The sequence below is a fragment of the Aquarana catesbeiana genome, linkage group LG04 (genome assembly GCF_042186555.1).
Source record: "Aquarana catesbeiana isolate 2022-GZ linkage group LG04, ASM4218655v1, whole genome shotgun sequence".
NCBI classification, from domain to species: Eukaryota; Metazoa; Chordata; class Amphibia; order Anura; family Ranidae; genus Aquarana; species Aquarana catesbeiana.
This window is the reverse complement of record NC_133327.1, coordinates 56,956,646-56,980,499: the sequence shown is the minus strand read 5'-3', so window position 1 is coordinate 56,980,499 and position 23,854 is coordinate 56,956,646. Positions and strand designations below refer to the sequence as shown.

At 44.1% G+C, this 23,854-nt stretch overlaps 1 protein-coding gene across 1 annotated transcript in view; it reads right to left on the bottom strand.

The window, feature by feature from the left end:
* The window catches only part of LOC141139276 (cytochrome P450 2K4-like), a 95,885-nt gene that overhangs the window by 9,627 nt on the left and 62,404 nt on the right, over positions 1 to 23,854 (bottom strand). Inside the window, exons 6-8 of the mRNA XM_073625232.1 lie at positions 18,611 to 18,787; positions 14,636 to 14,777; positions 12,588 to 12,772 (exon numbers count right to left, since the gene is read on the bottom strand). Coding sequence (XP_073481333.1) covers positions 12,588 to 12,772; positions 14,636 to 14,777; positions 18,611 to 18,787 — 504 coding nt within the window. The remainder of the gene's footprint in view (positions 1 to 12,587; positions 12,773 to 14,635; positions 14,778 to 18,610; positions 18,788 to 23,854) is intronic.

Below are 23,854 nucleotides of genomic sequence, written 5' to 3'. Positions count from 1 at the left end.
GTGGTACCCAAGCGGGAGATGTTTTGGCCACGCGAGATACGCTTGAGACATATGTTGCAAATAGCAGCGGTGCGATCTGATGCACTCGTCTCAAAAAAGGCCCACACCAAAGAACTTTTTGAATAATGCGCAGAGACTGCAGCGCCCTGCACATGTGGAGCTTTGGGGTGTGATGCAGTCAATGTGCTGCCCTTAGGCTGGCCCCTGGAGGGCATCCTGCCTCGTTGGTGATGTGCCGCCTCCTCCTCCTCCTCCTCTCTCCTATCAGGCACCCACGTTGAGTCAGTGACCTCATCATCCCCTCCCTCCTCATCACTGGAGCAAACCTGGCAGTATGCTGCAGCAGGGGGAGCATGACTGCCAGATTGCTGTCCTTCTTGGGCACCCCCTCTGTCCGTGCTCATGTTACTGCCTTCATCTAGCTCAGTATCATCATCAGAGCCTTCCAAACGCTGGGCATCCTCCTGGAGCATGTACCCAACACTGTGGTCAAACAGTTCGAGGGACTCCTCAGAAGGACATGGTGGGGCTAGGGAAGGAGTCACTGATGACATTGACCTGAGGGAAGAGGCCGCTGCTTTGCCAGACAAAGTACCCTGGGCATGGGTGAGAGAGGATGAGGACGGCTTGGTCATCCACTCGACCAAGTCTTCCGCATGTTGCGGCTCAACACGGCCAGCTGCCGAAAAAAAGGCCAAGCGTGTCCCACGGCCACGTGCTGATGAGGATGCACCGTCTCCACAACCAGCACTAGACACAGAGCCTGCTTGCCCTCTCTTATTGGCTTGTGACTGTCTGCCTCTCCTTCTTGGCCTTCCAGACATACTAATGGCCTATAGCTGCACTAAGCTGGGATATAGAGAGATATATATGTACTGATACTGCAGCTAGCAAAATCAACTGCCTGCCTGTAGTATGAGAACACCACCAACCTTCTACAGGTAGCTTTAGCTGAACACTGTGCAGAGCTCGCAAAAAACTAACTTGTAGCTTTTTTAGCTGCCTGCGGTAGTGATAGGATCAGGAAAACACCACCAACCTTCTACAGGTAGCTTTAGGTGAACACTGTGCAGAGCTCGCAAAAAAATAACTTGTAGGTTTAGCTGAACACTGTGAGGTGGACACACCACACTAACTTGTAGTTTTAGCTGAACACTGTGAGCAGGACGCACAGCACTAACTTATAGTTTTAGCTAAACACTGTGAGCAGGACGCACTGCACTAACTTGTAGCTTGAGATGAACACTGTGCAGAGGTCTAACTACACCAACTTGTAGTTTTAGCTGAACACTGTGAGCAGGACGCACAGCACTAACTTGTAGTTTTAGCTGAACACTGTGAGCAGGACGCACTGCACTAACTTGTAGCTTTAGATGAACACTGTGCAGAGGTCTCACTACACCAACTTGTAGTTTTAGCTGAACACTGTGAGCAGGACGCACAGCACTAACTTGTAGTTTTAGCTGAACACTGTGAGCAGGACGCACTGCACTAACTTATAGTTTTAGCTAAACACTGTGAGCAGGACGCACTGCACTAACTTGTAGCTTGAGATGAACACTGTGCAGAGGTCTCACTACACCAACTTGTAGTTTTAGCTGAACACTGTGAGCAGGACGCACTGCACTAACTTGTCGCTTTAGATGAACACTGTGCAGAGGTCTCACTACACCAACTTGTAGGTTTAGCTGAACACTGTGAGCAGGACGCACAGCACTAACTTGTAGTTTTAGCTGAACACTGTGAGCAGGACGCACAGCACTAACTTATAGTTGTAGCTAAACACTGTGAGCAGGACGCACTGCACTAACTTGTAGCTTGAGATGAACACTGTGCAGAAGTCTCACTACACCAACGTGTAGTTTTAGCTGAACACTGTGAGCAGGACGCACAGCACTAACTTGTAGTTTTAGCTGAACACTGTGAGCAGGACGCACTGCACTAACTTGTAGCTTTAGATGAACACTGTGCAGAGGTCTCACTACACCAACTTGTAGTTTTAGCTGAACACTGTGAGCAGGACGTACAGCACTAACTTATAGTTTTAGCTAAACACTGTGAGCAGGACGCACTGCACTAACTTGTAGCTTGAGATGAACACTGTGCAGAGGTCTCACTACACCAACTTGTAGTTTTAGCTGAACACTGTGAGCAGGACGCACAGCACTAACTTGTAGTTTTAGCTGAACACTGTGAGCAGGACGCACTGCACCAACTTGTAGGTTTAGCTGAACACTGTGAGCAGGACGCACAGCACTAACTTGTAGTTTTAGCTGAACAATGTGAGCAGGACGCACTGCACTAACTTGTAGCTTTAGATGAACACTGTGAGCAGGACGCACTGCACTAACTTGTAGCTTGAGATGAACACTGTGCAGAGGTCTCACTACACCAACTTGTAGTTTTAGCTGAACACTGTGAGCAGGACGCACTGCACTAACTGTAAATAGTCTAGCTGCCTGACTGTGGTACTAATAGGATCAAAAGAACACCAGCAATTTTCTTCAGGTAGCTGTAAATACTGTAACAAGACAAGCCTGCCTGTCAGTAGGAAGATAACAGGAACGGATCTAGCTAAACTGAATACAGTGTATATATATATATATATATATATATATATATATATATATATATATATGCAACACCTGGGATGCATATATATACACAATACACTGTAAGTGCAGCTAAACTGACTGACTGTTCTGCCTAATCTATCTAACTCAAATCAAATGTCACTGTCTGTCTCTCTCTCTCTCTCAATGAACGCCGGAACACACACTACACAGGGCCGCCGTGCAGGCGGCCTTATATAGTGTGGGGCGTGTACTAAATCCCCTGAGCCATAATTGGCCAAAGCCTCCTTGGCTTTGGCCAATTACGGCTCTCTGTTCAGACGGCGCTGTGATTGGCCAAGCATGCGGGTCATAGTGCATGCTTGGCCAATCATCAGCCAGCAATGCACTGCGATGCCGCAGTGAATTATGGGCCGTGACGCGCCACATGAATTTGGCGCGAACGGCCCATATCGTTCGCAATTCGGCGAACGGGCGAACAGACGATGTTCGACTCAAACACGAAGCTCATCCCTATTGTTCTATTGTTTCTGTTAGTCTGCTCATCTCTTGAACAGGTGATTAATATTGTGACCATTGTACCTAGATATCGAACCATTGTGGGATGTTTATACTTATGATAATGTGTAATGTGCTTTGTTGTGACCATGGTGCTGAGCGGTCTGAACTGGAGTAGGATCTCTGGGTGGGCACTAAGTCACCTAGGTGGCTAGTTGTTTAATTAGTTTAATGTTTATAGTATATGTTGGCTGTTTTTTTAGCTACGTTAATTATTTTCCTGTTTACGGTTTGTATTGTTAGGGTAGTATGATCAGGAGGGGAATGTCCTCCTCTGGGGTATAAAGTTTGTGTTTGAGTTTCAATAAAGAGTCATTCCTTTGGGTTTTATCTCAAATCTTGTCTGCGTACGATGGTCATGGTAAAAAGGGCTGGTATTAGCTCTCGGTCCGCTCGGAACGGTTTGGAGGGCAGGAGGCACTGTTTGGCGGAAGGAAGCGCCTAATCGGGGGACCAAGTGGTTTCATCATGCAGACACTCCTTTTTGTTTTTGCATGGCACTGTAGTGCCTAAAATAATGGCACTATAAGGACACTTTTCTCCGTCTGACAGCTACAGTTCAGAATACAGAGAGGCTTCTAGTCTGTCCCAGGGGTGAGTTCTTTTCTTGTTTCTGGTTTGTTTTCTTGTGTTGCCCTACATCTTCCTGCTATGGAAAAGTTGCATGCTCCCCTCCTGCCTCCTGAAGAAGCGACTAAGGATGACACTTTTTTTGGAGATAATGTTTCCCTATATTTTATGACATTGACATTTACACTGTGGGATCGATACTTGTGTTTCAGATCTGTTAAGGGAAATCATTCTCTGTAAAACGAGGGGGTGTATTATCTATTTTTTTCTTATACCTTGATTTAGGTTTGTTATTAAATACATTTTTGTAATAAAATTGTCTTTTTATATAAATAGGTGTATCGTTTCCATGGGGTATCAAGAACGTCCAGGATCAAGTAAGTTGAGGGAGAAGGTCTGTTCTGAAGAAGGGTCTGTGCTGAACATGGTCTCTATTGAGGAGGGATGGCTCTGTACTTGGGATGTTAGGCTGAGGGTGGGCCTGTACTTTAATGAGGGTATTAGGCTGGGGGGGGGGGGTGTACTTTGGAAGGTTGTCTGTATTGTGGGTTGCGCTATGAGGGGAGCTGTACTAAATGTAGGGGTCTGTAGTGGGAGTGTTAAGTTGGGGGGGGGTGTTGAAGAGAAGGGTCTAGACTGGGGGTTAGAGGAGGGGGCTATACTTAGAGGGTGAATTGGGAGGAGTGATTTAAAGCTGTTAGTAGGGATCTGTATTTTTGGTGGAAAAGGTCAAGGGGGAGGGTGTGGGGGAAGGACCTCTGCACCCCTGAGCCCTGCATTCTCTTTGTTAAGCACATCTGATCCTTGCACTCTCTGCATTTTGCACTACTGTACCAGCCACTCCTGAGCTCTGCATCCTCTGTGTTATGCAATCCTGAACCACACACACAATTCAGTTTGCATGCACTGCCTTGTTCCTGCAAGTCATTTTTGGGGGTGTTAAAAATGATTCACCCTGGTTGCCATATTATTATTATTAGTTTACAGGATTTATATAGCGCCAACAGTTTACGCAGCGCTTTACAATGTAAAAGGGAGAAAATACAGTTACAATACAATAAAATACAAGAGGGTCAAGAGGGCCCTGCTCAAAAGAGTTTACAATCCAATAGGGTGGGGCAAGTGGTACAAAAGGTTATAACTGTGAGGAATGAGCTGATGGAAGTGATAGAAGATTAGTTGGAGGCGTGTGTCATTCCATTTTATTACATAATTTCTGAACTTATTTGTTTTGGTGTCTTTGTATGTATGGATTGCATGGGTTGTTATTGACACGTGGCGAAAAATGAATGTCAATAACACCTTTAGAATTATATTTACCTAGAAAAATGGTGACGTGTTCAATACTTATTTTACCCACTGTATATAGATATATATATATATATATATCTATATATATATATATATATATCTATATATCTATATATATATATATATATATATATATATCTATATATATATATATATATATCTATATATATATCTATATATATATATATATCTATCTAGATAGATATCTATCTAGATATCTATCTAGATAGATATATATATATATATATATATATATATATATATATATCTAGATATATATATTTCTTGCGCCATTTTTTTTTCTTTCATTAAAACAATATTTGCAGAATCTCTAAATGCTCTAACCAGTAAACAAGTAAAGAATCCTTGCCTCTATGACGTTCACAATTTTTAAACTCGTTCATTCCTGTATGGGTGTGGCGATAAGAATCACAGACAATTATTCAGCTTCATGCACACAGGGCTTTATACAGTGCCTTGAAAAAAGTATTCACACCCTTTGAAATTGTCCACATTTTGTCACGTTACAACCAAAAACATAAATGTATTTTATTGGAATTTTATGTGATAGACCAACACAAAGTGGTACATAATTGTGAACTGGAAGGGAAATGATAAATGGTTTTCAACATATTTTACAAATAAATATGTGAAAAGTGTGGTGTGCATTTGTATTCAGACCCCTTTACTCTGATATCACTAACTAAAATCTAGTGGAACCAATTGCCTTCAGAAATCGCCTAATTAGTAAATAGAGTTCACCTGTGTGTAATTTAATCTCAGTATAAATACAGCTGTTCTGTGAAGCCCTCAGAGGTTTGTTAGAGAACCTTAGTGAACAAACAGAAGGCCAAGGAACACACCAGACAGGTCAGGGATGAGGTTGTGGAGAAGTTTAAAGCAAAGTTAGGTTATAAAAAATAATCCCAAGCTTCAAACATCTCATGGAACACTGTTCAATCCTAAAAATGGAAAGAGTATGGTACAACTGCAAACCTAGAAAGACATGGCCATCCATCTAAACTGACAGGCCGGGCAAGGAGAGGATTAATCAGAGAAGCAGCCAAGAGGCCCATTGTAACTCTGGAGGAGCTGCAGATATCCACAGCTCAGGGGTTGATTTACTAAAGGCAAAAAGACTGTGCACTCTGCAAGTGTAATTGCTCCAGAGCTTAGTAAATAAGGTAAAGCTATACTTCGTAAAAAGCACCCAATCAGGTGCAAGAAAAAAAAAATGCATTTTTGCTTGCACGTGATTGGATGATGGCAGTCAGCAGAGCTTTTGCTCATTTACTAAGCTCTGGAGCAACTTTTCTTGCAGAGTGCAACTGCATAGTCTATATGCCTTTAGTAAATCAACCCCTCAGAGTACAATCGTCACATTCTGGAGGCAGTGGCAGCGGCAGGATCTGAGCCATCTTCACACCCCAGTCCAAGCAATCCTTTGTAGATAATCTAGGGACATAGCAACACTTTTTTCTTCGCCTCTCTGTAATGCAGAAGACCTTTTTCCAAACACACCCACCATAGACCCCTAGCTATCTCTCACATACACAAGATCTGTTGTATTAACCGCTTGCTGCCCATCCACAGTACATTTACTGAGGCAGGGCGTCACGGACAGGCAGGATGACGTACATGTGCGTCATCATGCCTCTTCCGAGTTGGGGACGTGCAGTGCACCCTTCCCACTCGGTGGACACAGCGGTTCTCAATGTCAACAAAGCTATTATGAATGAGTTCCTATAATGATGCTGTGATTGTTCCACAGCTATCACATAGTACCTGGGTCAACCAAAGCCATGTGATAACTGTGGGCCAATCACAGCACACAATAGTAAATCACAACTGTTATGAATGTAACCTATACCATGACAGTTCAAAACACTGCTGTTACAGTGAATCATCACTGTAACATCAAAGTGTAAAAACAATACTGATCACACCCCTAAGTAGTATAGTGTCACTATGGTGACACTAAACTACTCTGATGAAAGTATGTAAAAAAAAAAAATTAAAAAAGAAAAAAAAAAAACTAAAAAAAAAAGTTAATAAAAAAGTACTTACTTTTTTTTAAACATATTGTTAACAGTCAGTGTCCCTAATCACTGCCACACTAGTCATTTGATGTATGTAAACTACCCCCCCCCCCCAGAAAAAAAAGAAAAAAAAACAATGTTTATTTAATTTCTTAGTTTTACAAAAATTGTGACAAAAATTACAACTTCAAAATCTCACCATGCCTTATACTAAATACCTCAGGCTGTCTACTTTCCAAAAAGTTGTCATTTGGGGGTATTTGTACTGTCATGTCATTTTGCAGACCTCAAGAAATGAGATGGGCAGTCAGTACATCAGGACTGATCAATTTTTCAAATATAAATACCATTGTCTTTTTTCACAAGGGTGTTCTCCATAGTTCGCATCCACCTGGTCAGCAGGAGATCTCCCCGCTGAGCAGGTGGATAACAGGTCCGTGTTGGCTCCACAATGCTGAGCAGACACAGACACAGCCTCGCTGTTCTCTTTGGGGCTGTTAAATGGAAATGGACCGCCTGTCTGTTTTCATCCGACTCATCTAGAGAGCAATGGATGGTCCAATCAGGTCCACCTGAAAAACTGACAGGCGGACCCGATGGACAGCCTGTGTGAAACCAGCCTTATAAAGCAAATACCACCAAAGAAAGTTCTATTTGGGTAAAAAAAATTATGTAAATTTACCTTGGGTACAGTGTTGCAGGACTGAGCAATTGCCAGTTAAAATAGCACAGTGCTGAATAGCAAAAAATGGTCTAGTCATGAAGGGGGTAAAACCTTTTCGGAGGTCAAGTGGTTAAAGGATTAATTTTAAAATAATACTCACAGCCACCAGCAACAAAAGTAACAAATTTAAACCTTCCTTAGAAATTACAGTCTAACAAATCATACAGTATACAGAGTGAGGTTAAAGAGGAGTTCCACCCAAAAGTGGAACTTCCGCTTTAAGCACTCCTTGCCCCTTACATGCCACATTTGGCATGTCATTTTTTTGGGGGGGGGGGAGTGGGTACCTGGTTTAGAGTGGGACTTCCTGTCCCATTTCCTCCTTCCTGCTCTTGGCCGACTAGATGACCCCTCCTCTCCCCCTAGGCAACCCCTCCCTCTCTGCAATCTTCTGGAACACATCACAGGTCAAAGAAGATTGCCTGGCCACTAGGAGAACGCAGTGCAACGCGCTTATGCGCAGTGCACACCCGGCTGTTAAGCTGAAAGCTGTCACGGCCGGGTGCCCACAGTTGCTATGACGGCGCCAGTGGAGAGGAGGGGGAGAGGAGGGAGGCTCCGGGCGGCCGCATCGCTGGACCATGGAACAAGTGAGTGTCTGTTTATTAAAAGTCAGCAGCTATACTTTTTGTAGCTGCTGACTTGTAATAAACTAAAAAAAGGGTGGAACTCCACTTTAAGTCCAGAGACCTAATACCAATAAAATGTGAGAATAGCAGTGCACACTAGGTCTAAGGAACCATCCATTGTTAACCAGTAGGCATGAGCCCACGGTTCGAGTCGAACATAAGTTCGACTCGAACCTCGGGTGTTCGCCCGCTCACCGGACATTATGGGGCATTCGCGGGAAATTCAAGGGCTCGCGGAACGCCCCATAATGCACTGCGATTTTGCAGTGCATTGAAGGCTGCTGATTGGCCAAAGCATGCACCTGACCTGCATGCTTTGGCCAATCACAGCGCACCCTGCTGGGAAAGCCATGATTGGCAAAAGGCAGGGTGCCTTTGACCAATTATGGCTCAGGGGGCTAAGTCCATGCCCCACACTATGTAAGGCTGCTTACATAGTGGCCGTACATAGTGTAATGAATGAGAGCAGCAAAATAACATTTCTAAAGGAAAAAATTTCATTTAAAACTACTCGCGGCTGTAATGTATTGCCCCCCCCCCAGTCCATTACCAGGCCCTTCAGCTCTAGTATGGATTTTAAGGGGAACCCCGCGCCAAAATTAAAAAAGAAATGGTGTCCCCCCCCCCAAATCCATACCAGGCCCTTCAGATACAGCTCTTAAAATAGAAAAAAACTTGATGGGAGGCGTCCCCGCGACTACAACCTTTTCACGCTGACAGCTCTTATATCGCCACGGGCGGGGCCACCCGGTAATGTAAACAGATGACCCCACCCCCCTCTGATGTCACATGACATCAGAAGGGGCGGGGTCACCTGGTTACATCACTGGGTGGCCCCGCCCTTGGCTATATTATAGCTGTCAGTGCGAAAAGGCTGCGGTCGCGGGGACGCCTCCTGGAGTTTTTCCATTTTTTTGGGAGGTTTTTTTTGGTCCGGCGGCGGAATGTATTTCTCCCATGGTTGAGAAGCAGGATCTTTCATTCTATGAATAGTGTAGGACCCACTGATAATGGGGTACTTTGATGCAGTAGTGAAGTTGAGCTCTCTGTGGCCATATAGTGTGACCAAATCCCCATATTTTTTGCTTATTTGCTGAATATGTTCAGGTGTTTTAAATAGCCCTGCATGATTTAAATGTCATCTTACTATGTGTGCGCTGTAATCTTTTCCTCTGGTCGTGAACTATGCCTGCACCTACAGGTGTAAGTAAGGGCTTACTGAGTCCACTTTAGAGGGATTCCATCCTCACTTAATTTTGCCACAGGGAGCCATTGGAAAGCAGTAGGGACACAAATTGCAATAAAACAGTTTTTCAGTAAAAAGGAGGATGGTTGGAACCACTGTCTGGTTATTTTTACCATCCCCGTCTTCCAGTCCTGTGAACTACCACTGCTTTTAGTATTTGAGTTGAAATCTGCCAAACATTGTCACAAGGAGCAATACGGATTTTTCAGAAGTGTTTTATCGCCCCAATCCAAAACTAAAAAAAAAGTAGGGTCTGGAGTTAGGCAATTCGGCCAACAAACTTGATGATACACTGTTTTCTTTCCAGGCTTAGTCTGGGTCACTTTAATTTGGGATACAGCTTTGTTTTTTTCTCCTCTTTGAGTAACACTTGGCTTAAGTAGATATGGAGTTGCTCAAAAGTTGGTAACAAATGCCTTTGGCCCCTTTCACACGGACGCATCCGCTAAGCAGAATCTGCTTGCTCAGTGGGGGATCTCTCCGCTGATCCTCGCTGAGCAGGTGGATGACACGTCTGCTAGTCCCACGCTCCTCTATGGGGCAATCGGATAGAAACAGACCGCCTGTTCATTTTAATCCGCTGCTATCTGATCCACCGGATGGATGGGGATAGGTCCACCATTCGTCTGTTTTTGGCAGACAGGATTGGATCGGATGGTGGCGGGTGTCAGCGGACATGTGTCTGCTGACATTCGCCTCTCCATAGGGGAGACTGGAGCGTCCTATCAGATCCACCTGAAAAACTGACAGGCGGACCTGATTGGACAGCCCCTGTGAAAGGGGCCTTTATATTCTATTGATGAATGAAGATCATCCACCCAGATCAGACTTGTGGCATTCCTGGCTGCAGGATTGCAGCAGCCTTGCGCTTGTCCGGGACATGGTCCAGTACATTCATGGCCACCGTGTGCATGCGGCCCTGGTCAGTCTTGACCAGGAGAAGGCCTTTGACCGTGTCTCCCATGAGTTTATGTGTAGAGCTCTGCGCAGGTTTGGTCTTGGGGAAATGTTTTGTTCGTATGTGAATGTAATGTATAATGACATCTGTAGTTTGGTGTTGGTAAATGGCTGGAAAACTGACCCCTTTCCAGTTCTTTCTGGGGTCAGACAAGGCTGCCCTCTCTCAACTCTGCTTTTTTGTTTGCTGTATAGAGCTGTTCGCCCAAAGCAACAGACGGAACCCAGAGATCAGAGGGATCACCGCACCAGGACCGGACAGACGGAAGGTGAAGTGATCACTCTACATGGACGACGTGACAGTGTTCTGTGCCGATCGGCGCTCCATCGACACACTCGTCCAGACCTGTGAGGACTTTGGCAAAACTTCAGGGGCAAAGGTCAACTGCGGGAAGTCAGAAGTCATGCTCTTCGGAAAGTGGTTCCTGCCTTCTTCTGCACCCATTCCTTTCAGCGTCAAAACGGACTTCATCAAAATTCTTGGGGCCTGGTTTGAAGCTGAGGGCGCAGCCCTGAAGTCCTGGGAGGAGAGACTGGCCAAAATGCATCAGCAGTTTGGACTTTGGAGCCTCAGAGAACTCACCATTGAAGGTAAAACACTGGTACTCCACAGCGAGATTCTCCCTGTGTTGCAGTACCTCACCCAGGCCTGCCCCCCCCCGGGTTAACACCTGCAAGGCCATCACCAGGGCGGTGTTTCACTTCATCTGGAGCTTCAAAATGGACAGAGTGAAGTGGGCGGTTATGTTTAAGGAACCTCTCAAGGGCGGTAAGGGCGTGCCTGACATCACCACTCTACTAAGGGTGTTCTTTGCTTGTAACTGCATCCGCAGGACTTTGGTTGACAGAACTTTGGACTCTGGCGGTAACTCCATGTCCCATTTTTTCCTCCTGCTTCTTTGGAGGTCCCTTGGATGAGACAAATGGGACAGTTCCATTATCTACAACTGGGACACTCCTTGGTACTACTTGGATACTTTTAAGTTTATCAAGGAGCTGGGGCTGCATGGAGTTAAGCCTGACTTATGGAAGCCAAAAACTATCCACAAGTTGATTAGAGCATCAGACATTGTTGAGACTGTTCCAGGCCTCCCTTCAGCCACTTGCAAAGTGGTCTGGAGGAATGTTTCTTCAAAGAGACTCATCAACAGGCACAAAGATCTGGCATGGATGGCAATCCAAGGGGGGTTGCCGCTCAGTACATTCATGCATGCCAGAAACCTGTGCAGATACAGGCACTGCCCTTTTTGTATCATCCAGGAAGAAACTGCTTTGCACGTTTTCTGGGAGTGCCCCTTTGCACAGGGCCTGTTGAGGGCCTTGGAACCTGAACTTAAAGACTTTGTACCACAGACTGCAATCACACACTTTGGTGTGTTGAATGGACCCTTCTGTGGAACTCATTCACAGGAGGACATTGACAGTGCCTGGCGGGTGCTGTGTTGCTTTAAGGACGCTGTTGGGTGCGCCAGAAAGCACCTCATCCACCAGCGGGAGAGGATGTCCATCGAGGACTGTCGCAGACTGGTTAACAGTCTGCTAAGAGACTACCACTTGATGGACTTTAAGGAGGAAGAGGAGGTCTGAAGATTTCCCCTCCCCCTGTGTATCCTTTGGCAGTTCAATAAAGCTTCAGGCCTGTGAACTCTACCCCCCCCCCCCATCACACCTGTTGCTTGTTGAAATGCAATTTGTCTTAAAAAATAATGCTTTCAGGGTAATGTGGCGTCATGCATGATGTGATGTTTCAGGGTATTATTACTCTGCGCAACACATTAGGCATCGTACCGCAGGATGAATGTAATTTATTTGTATGCTTGGAAATGTATTGTTATGTAGTGAATTTATGCGCTGTGTCGCAGTATAGAGTGGAATGTACCCTGTTGAAGTATTTGTTTTTTGTATATTTTTGTGCAAAATAGAGAATACATTTTCAATCAAAATTCTATTGATGAATGAAGGATAAAATGTAACACTTACTTTGGGTATAAAGAATCCTTTCAAAGTCACATCCTGAGTAGTGGCATGTGGAACATTTGTTGGCACAATATTGGCAAACCTTTGGATTTCATGGATAACAGCATCAGTATACGGCATTTCTTTGCGATGTACTGGGCAAGGCTCTCCGGAACCAATGACTTTTTCAATTTCCATCTGAACATTTTCTGGCATTAAAAGAAAGGCATACTAGCTTACAAAGAGGAAGTCCACTTTTGTTGAAAAAAAAAAAACATTCACCTCTAGGTGATATATGTACATTACAAGGATTTTAACAAACTTTCTTGCAGAGTCCTACCTTTTTCCTCTAATGAGGAAAGCTTCTAGGTCTGCATCCCTTTAGATGTGATTTCCTATTGGAAGTATCTCACCAAAAATTAAATTTTTGTTGCAGGGGATGCTTAAAAATCTGATTTGTATCTTGGTGCAGACTTCTGGGAAAATCAGTAAGCCAATCACACAAGCAGGAAATTACATTTCTAGGGGGGCTTTCTGTACACATCCTGTGTACAGAACACCTCCAGGGAGCCATATTACATTTTACAGAAAATTACAGAGCTGCAGATTGAAAAGGAAAGGTAATTTTTAATAACCTCCAATTACAATATGACTTGTTTCATAATTGTATACACTATATTATTATTTTTTATTTGCTCATTTTTTTCCCCCCAAAAGTGGGCTTAACCGTTAGCCACTTGCCCTCCGGAAGATTTACCTCGTTCATGACCAGGCCATTTTTTGTGATACGGCACTGCGTTACTTTAACTGACAATTACACAGTCATGCAACACTGTACCCAAATAAAATGTATGTTATTTTTTTTCTAACAAGTACAGCTTTCTTTTGGTGGTATTTGATCACCTCTGTTTTATTTTTTATTTTTTGTGCTATAGATAATTTTGAAAAAAAAAAGACAACATTTTTTGATTTCTGTTATAAAACGCATTCAACGAAAAAAATGGAAAAAAATCTAATTTCTTCATGAATTTAGGCCAATATGTATTCCGCTACATATTTTTGGTAATAAAAATCCTAATAAGCGTATATTCATGCAAAAGTTATAGGGTCTACAAATGATGGTATATATATATATATATATATATATATATATATATATAATTTATTTATTTTATCGTAGTCAAAGCGGCGATCAGCAACTTATATGGGGACTGCAATATTGCGCCTGTCAATCGGACACTAACTAGCACTTTTGACACTTTGTGGGAACCAGTGGCACTAATATAGTGATCAGTGCTAAAAATATGCACGGTCACTGTACTAATGACACTGACTGGGAATGGGTTAAACATCTAGGATGATCAAAGGGCTAACTGTGTGCTTAGCCAGTGTTTTAGTGTAAACTGAGTGCTGCTTTTAGTAAGGGAAGTAATGGATTTTATTCCCTGCTCCCTTCTGTTTCTCTTCCCGACGATCAGCGGGTGCCAGCAGACTTCCATTGCCTGGCACCCGCAGATTGGCTTCTGCTGTGAGTAATCACAGCAGAAGCAGCTGGCCAGCAGCGCACGCGCACACCCCATAGGCAGAAGTACATAATAACATATAAATACATGATTTATATAGGAGGGCCGCCCTGTAGCAGTATATCTGCTATAGGGTGGTTCTTAAGTGGTTACGGGGTTTTCTATTTTCTCTTAAGATATATCCAGTCGTTCCCAATCTTCTTGTTAGTTAAAGATAATAAAATCATTTCAGCAGCATTTTGGTGATAAATAGTTGTTTACCATAAATGAATTCCTCGGGTTTCCTGTAGTTTCAACCTGTCCAGATAAAAACATGGAAGCCGTCCCTCTTCATATATGTTTAAAAGTGTTAGCTCTAGAACTCTCAGCAATGGCAGCAATGCTCCATATTCAAGATCAGATGGCATGCCTTATGGACAAATGACCTTTAACCCAATCATATGGCCTAAGCAGTTATTTGAAAGTTGTCAAGTAACTGGGAAGATTGAGGTGAACAAAAACTACCACAGTGGTGCTCAAGAAAAACAGTGCACAAATAGAATCACTTACTTTGTATTTCCGGGTACTTCATCATCAGCAGGAGGCCCCATCGGAGAGTGGTCGAGGTTGTCTCCATTCCAGCAGCAAACAATTCCGACACCAGCATTGTTAGATTAGTATCATTGAAATGTAACTCTGGATTTGGCTTTTCCTGAAATGTATACAATTCAGAATACTTTAGCCTGTTATATGGATTTCCATCACTGGGTATTGAAGACTTGCATTCTTTTGGTTCGAAGTATCTCCACTTTTGCTACATCTCTGCTAAATCACCTCCTACACAAAATTGCCTTATTTATTGGCCCCAACCTTTGTAACAATATCCATGTAGGGTTATAGGAGATGACTGTATTTTTAGTGCTAATGGGAGAAAAATATGGCCAATATCTACCCATTTTGTTACAGAGGACCTAAGCTGTGCCCAAATATGGCAGCTGAGGGAAAAGGATTAGTCACAAGTATTACATGTGGTCACCCTGCAGCTGATCTTTTTCCTGTAACTCCGGTCCACATCTGACAGGGACAGGCACAGCTGCAATTGTAGACTGATTACAGAACTTATATAGCCTGCTGGGCCCACCCACCACACAGAGGAAGGGAAGGTGGACTGCTTGAATCCCTGTGAATGCTGGGAACTACAGAGGATTATGGGAAAAGTTGTTCTAAATAGACTATGTTGCTTTATGGACTGAGCAAAAAAAAAAAAAAAAAGAAACGGTAGATTCCACAGTGATTGGAGGGTGAGCAGAGATGAAAAGGAAGATATTGTTGTTCCTGGGTTTAGGAGAAGGAGTGTGGAGGGTGTGGAAGACATTGGGAGGGACTGTGTGCCTCAGGCTGACAGCGGAAAGCTCACCACCACACCTGAGAAGGAGACAGGTGCAATGGCAGACATTCTGGGACACCAGAGAGCACCACAGATGCTACAAGTGCTTTTTGTCTGCCTGAGGGGAAGGACACTGCAAATACTGACTGGTTGTGTTGCTAACAGTAAACAGAGGGCGATCACCTGTTACCACACGAGTTGGTGGGAGGCTGCCTAAAAACCCTCTACACTTTAATTACTTCCAGACTGCCCTATAGCAGATGTACTACTACAGGCTGGCCCTCCTGTGCAGAATCACGTATATATGTGACTCTGCACTTCCACTTACGGGGGGGGGGGGCGTGTGCGTGCTGCCGGTGGGCCGCTTCTGCGGGTACTGGGCACTAGATTTCACCGGCACCCACCGATCGTTGGGCAGAGATTCAGATGGGAGCTCTGCATATACTGTATAAGCAAGGCAGAGCTCCATTCTGAAAGGGGGGGGGGTGGATTTTGTGTCTCTGCACAGCAGGGAATAAAATCCATCACTCCCCCCTAATAAAAGCACCACACCCAGTACACAAAAACACTGGCTAGGCACAGTTTACCCTTTGAGCGGCCTAGATGTTTAACCTCTTCCCAGCCAGTGTCATTAGTACAGAGACAGTGCATATTTTTAGCACTGATCACTGTATTAGTGTCACCGGTTCCTGCAAAGTGTCAGAAGTGACAGTTAAGGTCCGTACACACGATACGAAAATCGGAAGTAAAATTTCGTACGACGAACAATCTGCCAATTTTCGGCTCGTTAGTACAGTGCTTTCGACAGCCGATTCTGGTTTTTCGTCAGACAAAAGCTGGATGTGCAGACTCTAAAATATTTGTCGTACGTGAACTCAACATCCAATTTTCGTTTAATTAGTACGGTTTTCATACGAAAAAAATTGTAAGAGCTAGACTACGCATGCTCAGAAACAAAAAAACACATACAAAACAATTCAACACATTATGTCACTTCTGAAGTTGTATTCTGTTGTACGAAAATTTTTGTATGGTGAGTAACCTCTTCACTTTCTTCATGAGACTAACATGCCACAAAAAACGGACGAACGGTCGTCCGAAATTCTGATCGTGTGTACGAGGCTTTAGTGTCCAATTGTCCACCACAATATGGCAGTCCCGCTATAAGTTGCTGATTTACTAGTATAAAAAATAAATAAAAAAAAAATTACATAAATATATCCCTTAGTTTGTAGACGCTATAACAGTCATGTAAACCAATCAATATAAGCTTATTGGGATTTTTTTTTTTTGTTTTGATTTGTTTTGTTTCTTTTTCAAAATTGACGGTCTTTATTTGTTTATAGAGCAAAAAAAAAAAAAACCCAGTGGTGATCAAATACCACCAAAAGAAAGCTGCATTTATGGGAAAAAAAATCATACATTTTATTTGGGTACATCGTTGCAGGACCGCGCATTTGTCAATTAAAATAACACAGTGCTGTATCACCAAAAAAAGGCCTGGTTATGGAGGGGGGTTAAATCTTCTCTAAGGTAAGAATTGGACCCAAAATTGCTGGCCGACAGAAGACAGGGGGTATTTTACAGACCGCTGAACTGTTACTGTATGGTAGTGTAACTCTCCTTGGTTAGGTTTAGGAGGGGGTTGCTCTTTGTGCCAGTTGTTTGTTTCACAGTATATTTCATGCTATTGTTCACCTATTTGCAGTTTATTTCTTGCTACTGCTCAGCTACTTGCAGCATATTGTTTGGTATATCTTTTCTCCTGAACCTAGTAGCTCTCCCCCACCTTGTGTCTTGATACCCCATATTGGCATAATGTCCACCATAACATTTGCAGTGGCAGAGCAGAGTAGGACTGGCCATAAGAGGGATTACTTTGACCCAGTTAGTCGGCTTAAGCATGTAGTGCAATATGTGTGAACTAAATATCCCTGTTTTTCTTTGCATAGTTTGCTGGGAAGGGTGTAGCAGTGTGCAGAGGGTCCATCCAGAATTTGTAGTGTTAATATGTGGTCACACCCATTTAGCACCTGACAGTTTAAATACATATACAAGCTATTTGGATTGGAGCACAGGTATATCTCTCTGAACCGGTGAACAGACATGCACCGGACTCCAGGCACGAACCCGCGGCTGCACATATGTGAACCAGGCCTAAGCTACATTCCTAGTTTCACTTCTTACCTGTAAGCCTGATCTCATTTATTAGGCTCAGCTGTTCACAGAACTTTTTATATGCAAGCTAATTGAGGTTCATGGAGCTCTCTCTCTGCTGTGAGAGCCTACTGCTGGGTGAGAAGGCTGACTGCTGACAAAACACTAAGTCAGTACATGTACTGCCTGTTTCTTTTGGGTAAACTGATAGGGGACACCCTGTTAGTCAGGAATATTGATGAGCTTGGGTTCGAGCCAAAAGAAAAGGGTTGCAGTTAATGCACACAAAGCAGCAGGGATGTTCATGACATTGTTGATCCAATATAAGCACATGGCAACGGTAAGCACCCGATCATCCATGAAGATGACCTGATTCAGGGCTTGAGAACAGCATATTCTACACTGCCACATTAAACCATGCTTATTTACTGCCTTGACAAATATAAGTCCATATCAGATCTGCTCCTAATGCCGTGTACACACGACCGACTTTCCGGCAGAAAAGGTCCGATGGAATCATTCCGTCAGACATTTCGATTGTGTGTGGGCTTCATCGGACCTTTTCTGTCGAAAATTCTGACGGACCCAGAAATAGAACATGTTTCAAATCTTTCCGACGGACTCAATTCCTATCGAAAAACCCGTTCCTCTGTATGCTAGTCCGACGGACCAAAAACGACGCAAGGGCAGCTATTGGCTACTGGCTATTGAACTTCCTTTTTCTAGTCCGGTCGTACATCATCACGTTCTAAACGATCGGACTTTGGTGTGGTCGTGTATAGGCAAGTCTGTTTCAGCAGAACTCAGTCGGAACTCTGTCGAAAAGTTTGTCAGAGTCTACTCCGATGAAAAGTCCGCTCGTGTGTACGCAGCATCAGTGTCCCTGCCTTGTGGATGGTTTACCTCTGTCACCACCAGTTTAGCTTGTCCCCCTTTACAACTTTAATGAAAATGAGCAGGTAAAAACAAGTAGGTTCTGTAGGAAATTACATATGCGGTACCTCCTTTTGTTTGACAAGGAAGACATCAATGAGATTCCTCTGATCATTGACATCCAGCTGATTCCTCTGCTTGGTGAAGGTTTCTCTGATAAAAGTGTGCAGTTCCTCTACATATGGTTTGACTTCTCTGTGACTCCCAGGCAGCCATCTGACCAGAGATGGAAATGCATTGTACAACTAAAAAAGGTAACATACAGTTAGTTTCCTGATAAAGATAAATAACCATATTCTGAACATAAAAAACTTTATTATTATACAAAAATACAAGAAAAATGGGGACTTTATAGATGCAAATAGACACACATTATCTTATAAAATCATTGTTTATTTTATATCAATAAAATTAATTTTGTAAAACTGATAAATTTGACATATTTTACATATTTCATGTTAAAATTGATGCATCCATCTCGACATGTTTCGCTGAATTTTTGTACAGCTTCTTCAGGAGTATATGCATCAATCTAGATTAAATAGTAAATAATTCATAAGAAATTATATACACAAAACATTTTATACATAACCAAATATTTATACATTCATAACATAAACAATTTATACAACAGTATACAGTGGGGACGGAAAGTATTCAGACCCCCCTAAATTTTTCACTGTTTGTTATATTGCAGCCATTTGCTAAAATAATTTAAGTTCATTTTTTTCCTCAATAATGTACACACAGACATTTTTGCAGATTTATTAACCACATGCTGACCGGGCCATAGCCAAAAGACGGTCACAGCGTGGTCGGCTTATTCTGGGAGGGCGTCCATGGACGTCTTCCCAGAATCCCACTCTCGCGCGCCCCCTGGAGCGCGCGCCCGAAAACATCCGTGACCTGGACCCGGCGTACCGCGGATCATGGTAAACGGCCGCTGATCGCGGCCGTTTACCATGTGATCACTCCATCAAATGACGGAGCAATCATATGTAAACAAACCGGCGTCATGTCATGACGCCGGGTTCCTCTCTCCCCCCTCTGTGTACCGATCGGTACAGTGTGAGAGGAGAGGGGGAGGGATCGGATGGCAGCAGCGATGTGGGCTGGATCTGTAGTGCCCACAGTGCTGCTCTGTGACAAATACAGTCACATCCATCCATCCATGCTCAGCCATCCCTTCATACTCTAATACCCTGCAATACTCTGCAATATCCTGCAATACTTTGCAATACCCTGCAATGCCCCGCAATACTCTGCAATACCCTGCAATACCCCGCAATACCCTGCAATGCCCCGCAATACCCTGCAATACTCTGCAATACCCTGCAATACTCTGCAATACCCCGCACTACCCTGCAATGCCTCACAATACCATGCAATGCCCCGCAATACCCTGCAATACTCTGCAATACCCCACAATACCCTGTAATGCCCCTCAATACCCTGCAATACCCCACAACACTCTGCAATGCCCCGCAATACTCTGCAATGCCCCGCACTACCCTGCAATACCCTGCACTACTCTGCAATACCCCGCAATACCACTCACTACCCTACACTACCCCGCAATACCCTGCACTACTCCGCAATACTCTGCAATACCCCGCAATACTCTGCAATACCCCACAATACTCCGCAATACCCAGCCATACTCTGCAATACTCTGTGATACTCAGCCATACACTGCCATACTCGGCGATACCCTGCAATACCCTGCCATGCTCAGCCATACTCGGCCATGCTCAGCCATGCTCGGCCATACCCGGCTGTACTCGGCCATACTCGGCCATGCTCAGCCATGCTCGGCCATACTCGCCTGTACTCGGCCATGCTCGGCCTCTGTATGTGGCCAGGCTGTGGAAGTCTCACACATGTGGTATCGCCGTACTCAGGAGGAGTAGGAGAATCTATTTTGGGGTGTCATTTTGGGTATGTACATGCTATGTGTTATAAATATTGTATAAATGGACAACTTTGTGTTAAAAAAAAACCACTTCCTGCCCGCCGGCTGTCATATGATGTCCTTGACTGCAGCTACAGGCATCATTCAAATATCAGCTTTTTCAGCCGGCGATTCCCTACACCATAAGAATGATCATAGCGGCTGTTCCACTGCTTGATCGTTCTTACGGGAGGCGAGAGGGGCCGTCCCCCCTTCCCGCCGCCCTCCAGTGCTTCTAGCGACTCATCGCTACGATCGAAGTCAGGATCTTTTTTTTTTTTTTTCAGGCTTTCCAGCCTAGAGGTGAGATGTGGGGTCTTATAGGGCGTACACACGGTCGGACTTTGTTCGGACATTCCGACAACAAAATCCTAGGATTTTTTCCGACAGATGTTGGCTCAAACACGGTCGCACAAAGTTGTCAGAATTTCTGATCGCCAACCACGCGGTCACGTACACCACGTACGGCGAGACTAGAAAAGGCCGGTTCAGAACCAAGTGCGGCACCCTTTGGGCTCCTTTTGCTAATCTCGTGTTAGTAAAAGTTTGGTGAGAGACGATTTGCGCTTTTTCAGACTCGTGGCTTTCAGATCGTTTTCTGCCGTTCAGTTTGTGCTTGTGGGTTTGTATCTGCTCTTCAGCGCGTGCAGCAAGTTCCGCGTGACTTTAGGTAGTCATTGTATTCTTGTTCTTTTGTTACTGGTTTTCAGGTCGCTCTTCACAGGCCTTGCTGTTCTTCAGTGCGTTCTGTTACTTCGTTCTGAGCAGCCGACCGTTTTCTAGCCATGTTTCGTATGCGTACTCCTCGTAGAGTTCGTGCTGTGCGTGGGCTTGGTGTTGGGGTCCTGACCTTGACACAAGTCCAGTCCATGAACAGGGTGGGGAGGAGTTCATGGACCAAGAATTGGTTGCTTCAGCATGACCAGTTCTCTCATATGCCTTTGCTCCGTGAGATCCGTGAGAATAATCCTAATGATTTCAGGAACTCTCTCAGGATGACGGACCCCGTGTTTCACCGTTTGTTGGCTTCGCTGACCCCCTATATCAGCAGGCAAGCCATCACTCCGGAGCAGAGGTTGGTCGCTACCCTGCGGTATTTGGCGACAGGGAGAAGCCTGCAGGACTTGAAGTTCTCGACAGGCATCTCCCCCCAGGCTCTGGGGATCATTATCCCAGAGACCTGTTCTGCCATCATACAGGTCCTGCAGAAGGAGTATATGAAAGTAAGAATTGTATCCTTTTATATCACATTTTATTGTATTGAATGTTTAATAATATCTTATATTTCTTTCCTCATTCCCTAATTACCATGATTGTAATATGCTTGTGAATGTCCCCTCTGTTCTCATGCATGCTGGATTTTTATGTAATTATTATTTTAGGTCCTTCATACATATTTGCCCTTCACTAACCTCCCCAGCATGGTGTCTCCTGCCCTATATTCACCTCATGTAGTCACTTAACAATGTATTTTATCAGCTCCATAGTAGTGCTTTACCCCAAACACCCCCTAAAATGTTTGGAAATGTTATTTTTGATTTAAATTCAGGCAGAGTGCCATAGGCTTTTTTTTGTGGTGTCCCCAAATAATTTTTAGTAACCCTCCCTCCCCCAACTGCTAAGTCAGCTGATCCCAATTCTCTATCCTCAATCATCTATCTGCTGACTTTGCCAAACCCATACACACTATACCCATCTCTTTTGTGGTCATATTTATGGATGAATTCCCCAAAGCATGTAGTGCAAGGGCCTGCCTGTATACTTTCCAATGGTACTGTTTAAAGTTTTTGTATCCTATTATTATTATCTTGATAGGTAATAGCAGAATGTCCAAATGTCCTCAAATGTGTACAATGTGTATTTATATCTTTGTATTATGACACTTCTTACCTGTCCAGTGGTCTGCCAATAGTGTAACTAAGGAGGGGCTGTTCAAAGTAATACCCATTATTTAGGCATTCATCTCTCAATGAAGTGAAGAGGGTTACCTGTCCAAGATTTACACACACCCCCTATAATGTTAGAAATGGCCCATGAGAGGGGGGGAGGGGGAATATGATAGGTGTACCTTATACTTTGGCCTTGTTAAATTCCCCTTAATAAATGCTATCTGGAGGTTGCCCCATAATGTTTGTGTCTAATCTGCTTGCCATGTTTCAGAGTAAAAATAGTAATGTTTATTGTTTTTTCCTCAACAGTTTCCTTCCACGCCACAGGAATGGCAGACTGTGGCCTCCCACTTTGCCGAGCGGTGGGACTTTCCTAACTGCGGAGGGGCAATTGATGGGAAACACGTCCACATCATCCCACCACCCAACTCGGGGTCGTACTATTATAATTACAAGGGGTTTAATAGTATAGTGATGTTGGCGGTGGTGTTGGCTAATTACGACTTCTTGTATGTGGACGTGGGGAAGAATGGCCGGATGTCCGATGGTGGAGTCATCGCCCAGACGGAGTTCTACAGGCGTCTCCAGAATGGCAGCTTGGACTTGCCAGCTCCAGAGGACAAGGTGGAAGGACTCCCATTTGTGTTCGTTGCTGATGAAGCGTTTGTGCTGGGGGACCACCTGATGCGGCCATTCCCAATGAGGACCCTCACCCCGGAACAGAGGGTTTTTAATTACCGGCTGGCCAGAGCCCGAAGAGTGGTGGAGAACACATTTGGAATCCTGGCCAGCCGGTTCCGACTATTTCTGACACCCATCCATATGGCGGAGTATAAACTGAACCATATTATACTGGCGTGCTGTGTTCTCCATAACTTTTTAAGGAAACATTCGGCCAACTATGCTGGCTCAGTTGGGCCTGAGGCCGGAATCCTACATCAAACCACACTGACGGCACTTGAAAGTGGCCGTCCTGGCTTGCCCTCCCTGAGTGCCCGTGATGTCCGGTTACGCTACCTGGAGTTCTTTGCGGGTAGGGGGCTATCAATATGCCAGAAAATCTGTGAAGCCTTTTTATAATAAAAAAAAAAGAAATTCTTGGTGGACATTTACTGCTTGTGTTTGTTTTAGCTGACCCTGACAGAAATGTGTCCAGAAAATGTTGTGATTGTGTAACCTTATACAAAGCACTGTTGGCTGTTATTTCCTAAATGCAAAAACACATTTCACTACAAGTGCACTTGCAACTGCACTGAAACTGCACTTGTATTGCAAAGAGGATTTGCCCTTAGGAAATAACCCCCATTTTTGCTGAAAACAGCAATTACATCACCCCAAAAGTGTTGTATTGTAGTGTTGAGACAATAATCCACACATTCTTGAGTAAGCAACTTTTTTATACCTGCACAATCACATGTGCATTTACCAAAGGTTTTTAAAACAAACCAACATGTTTGTTGTATAACAATTTT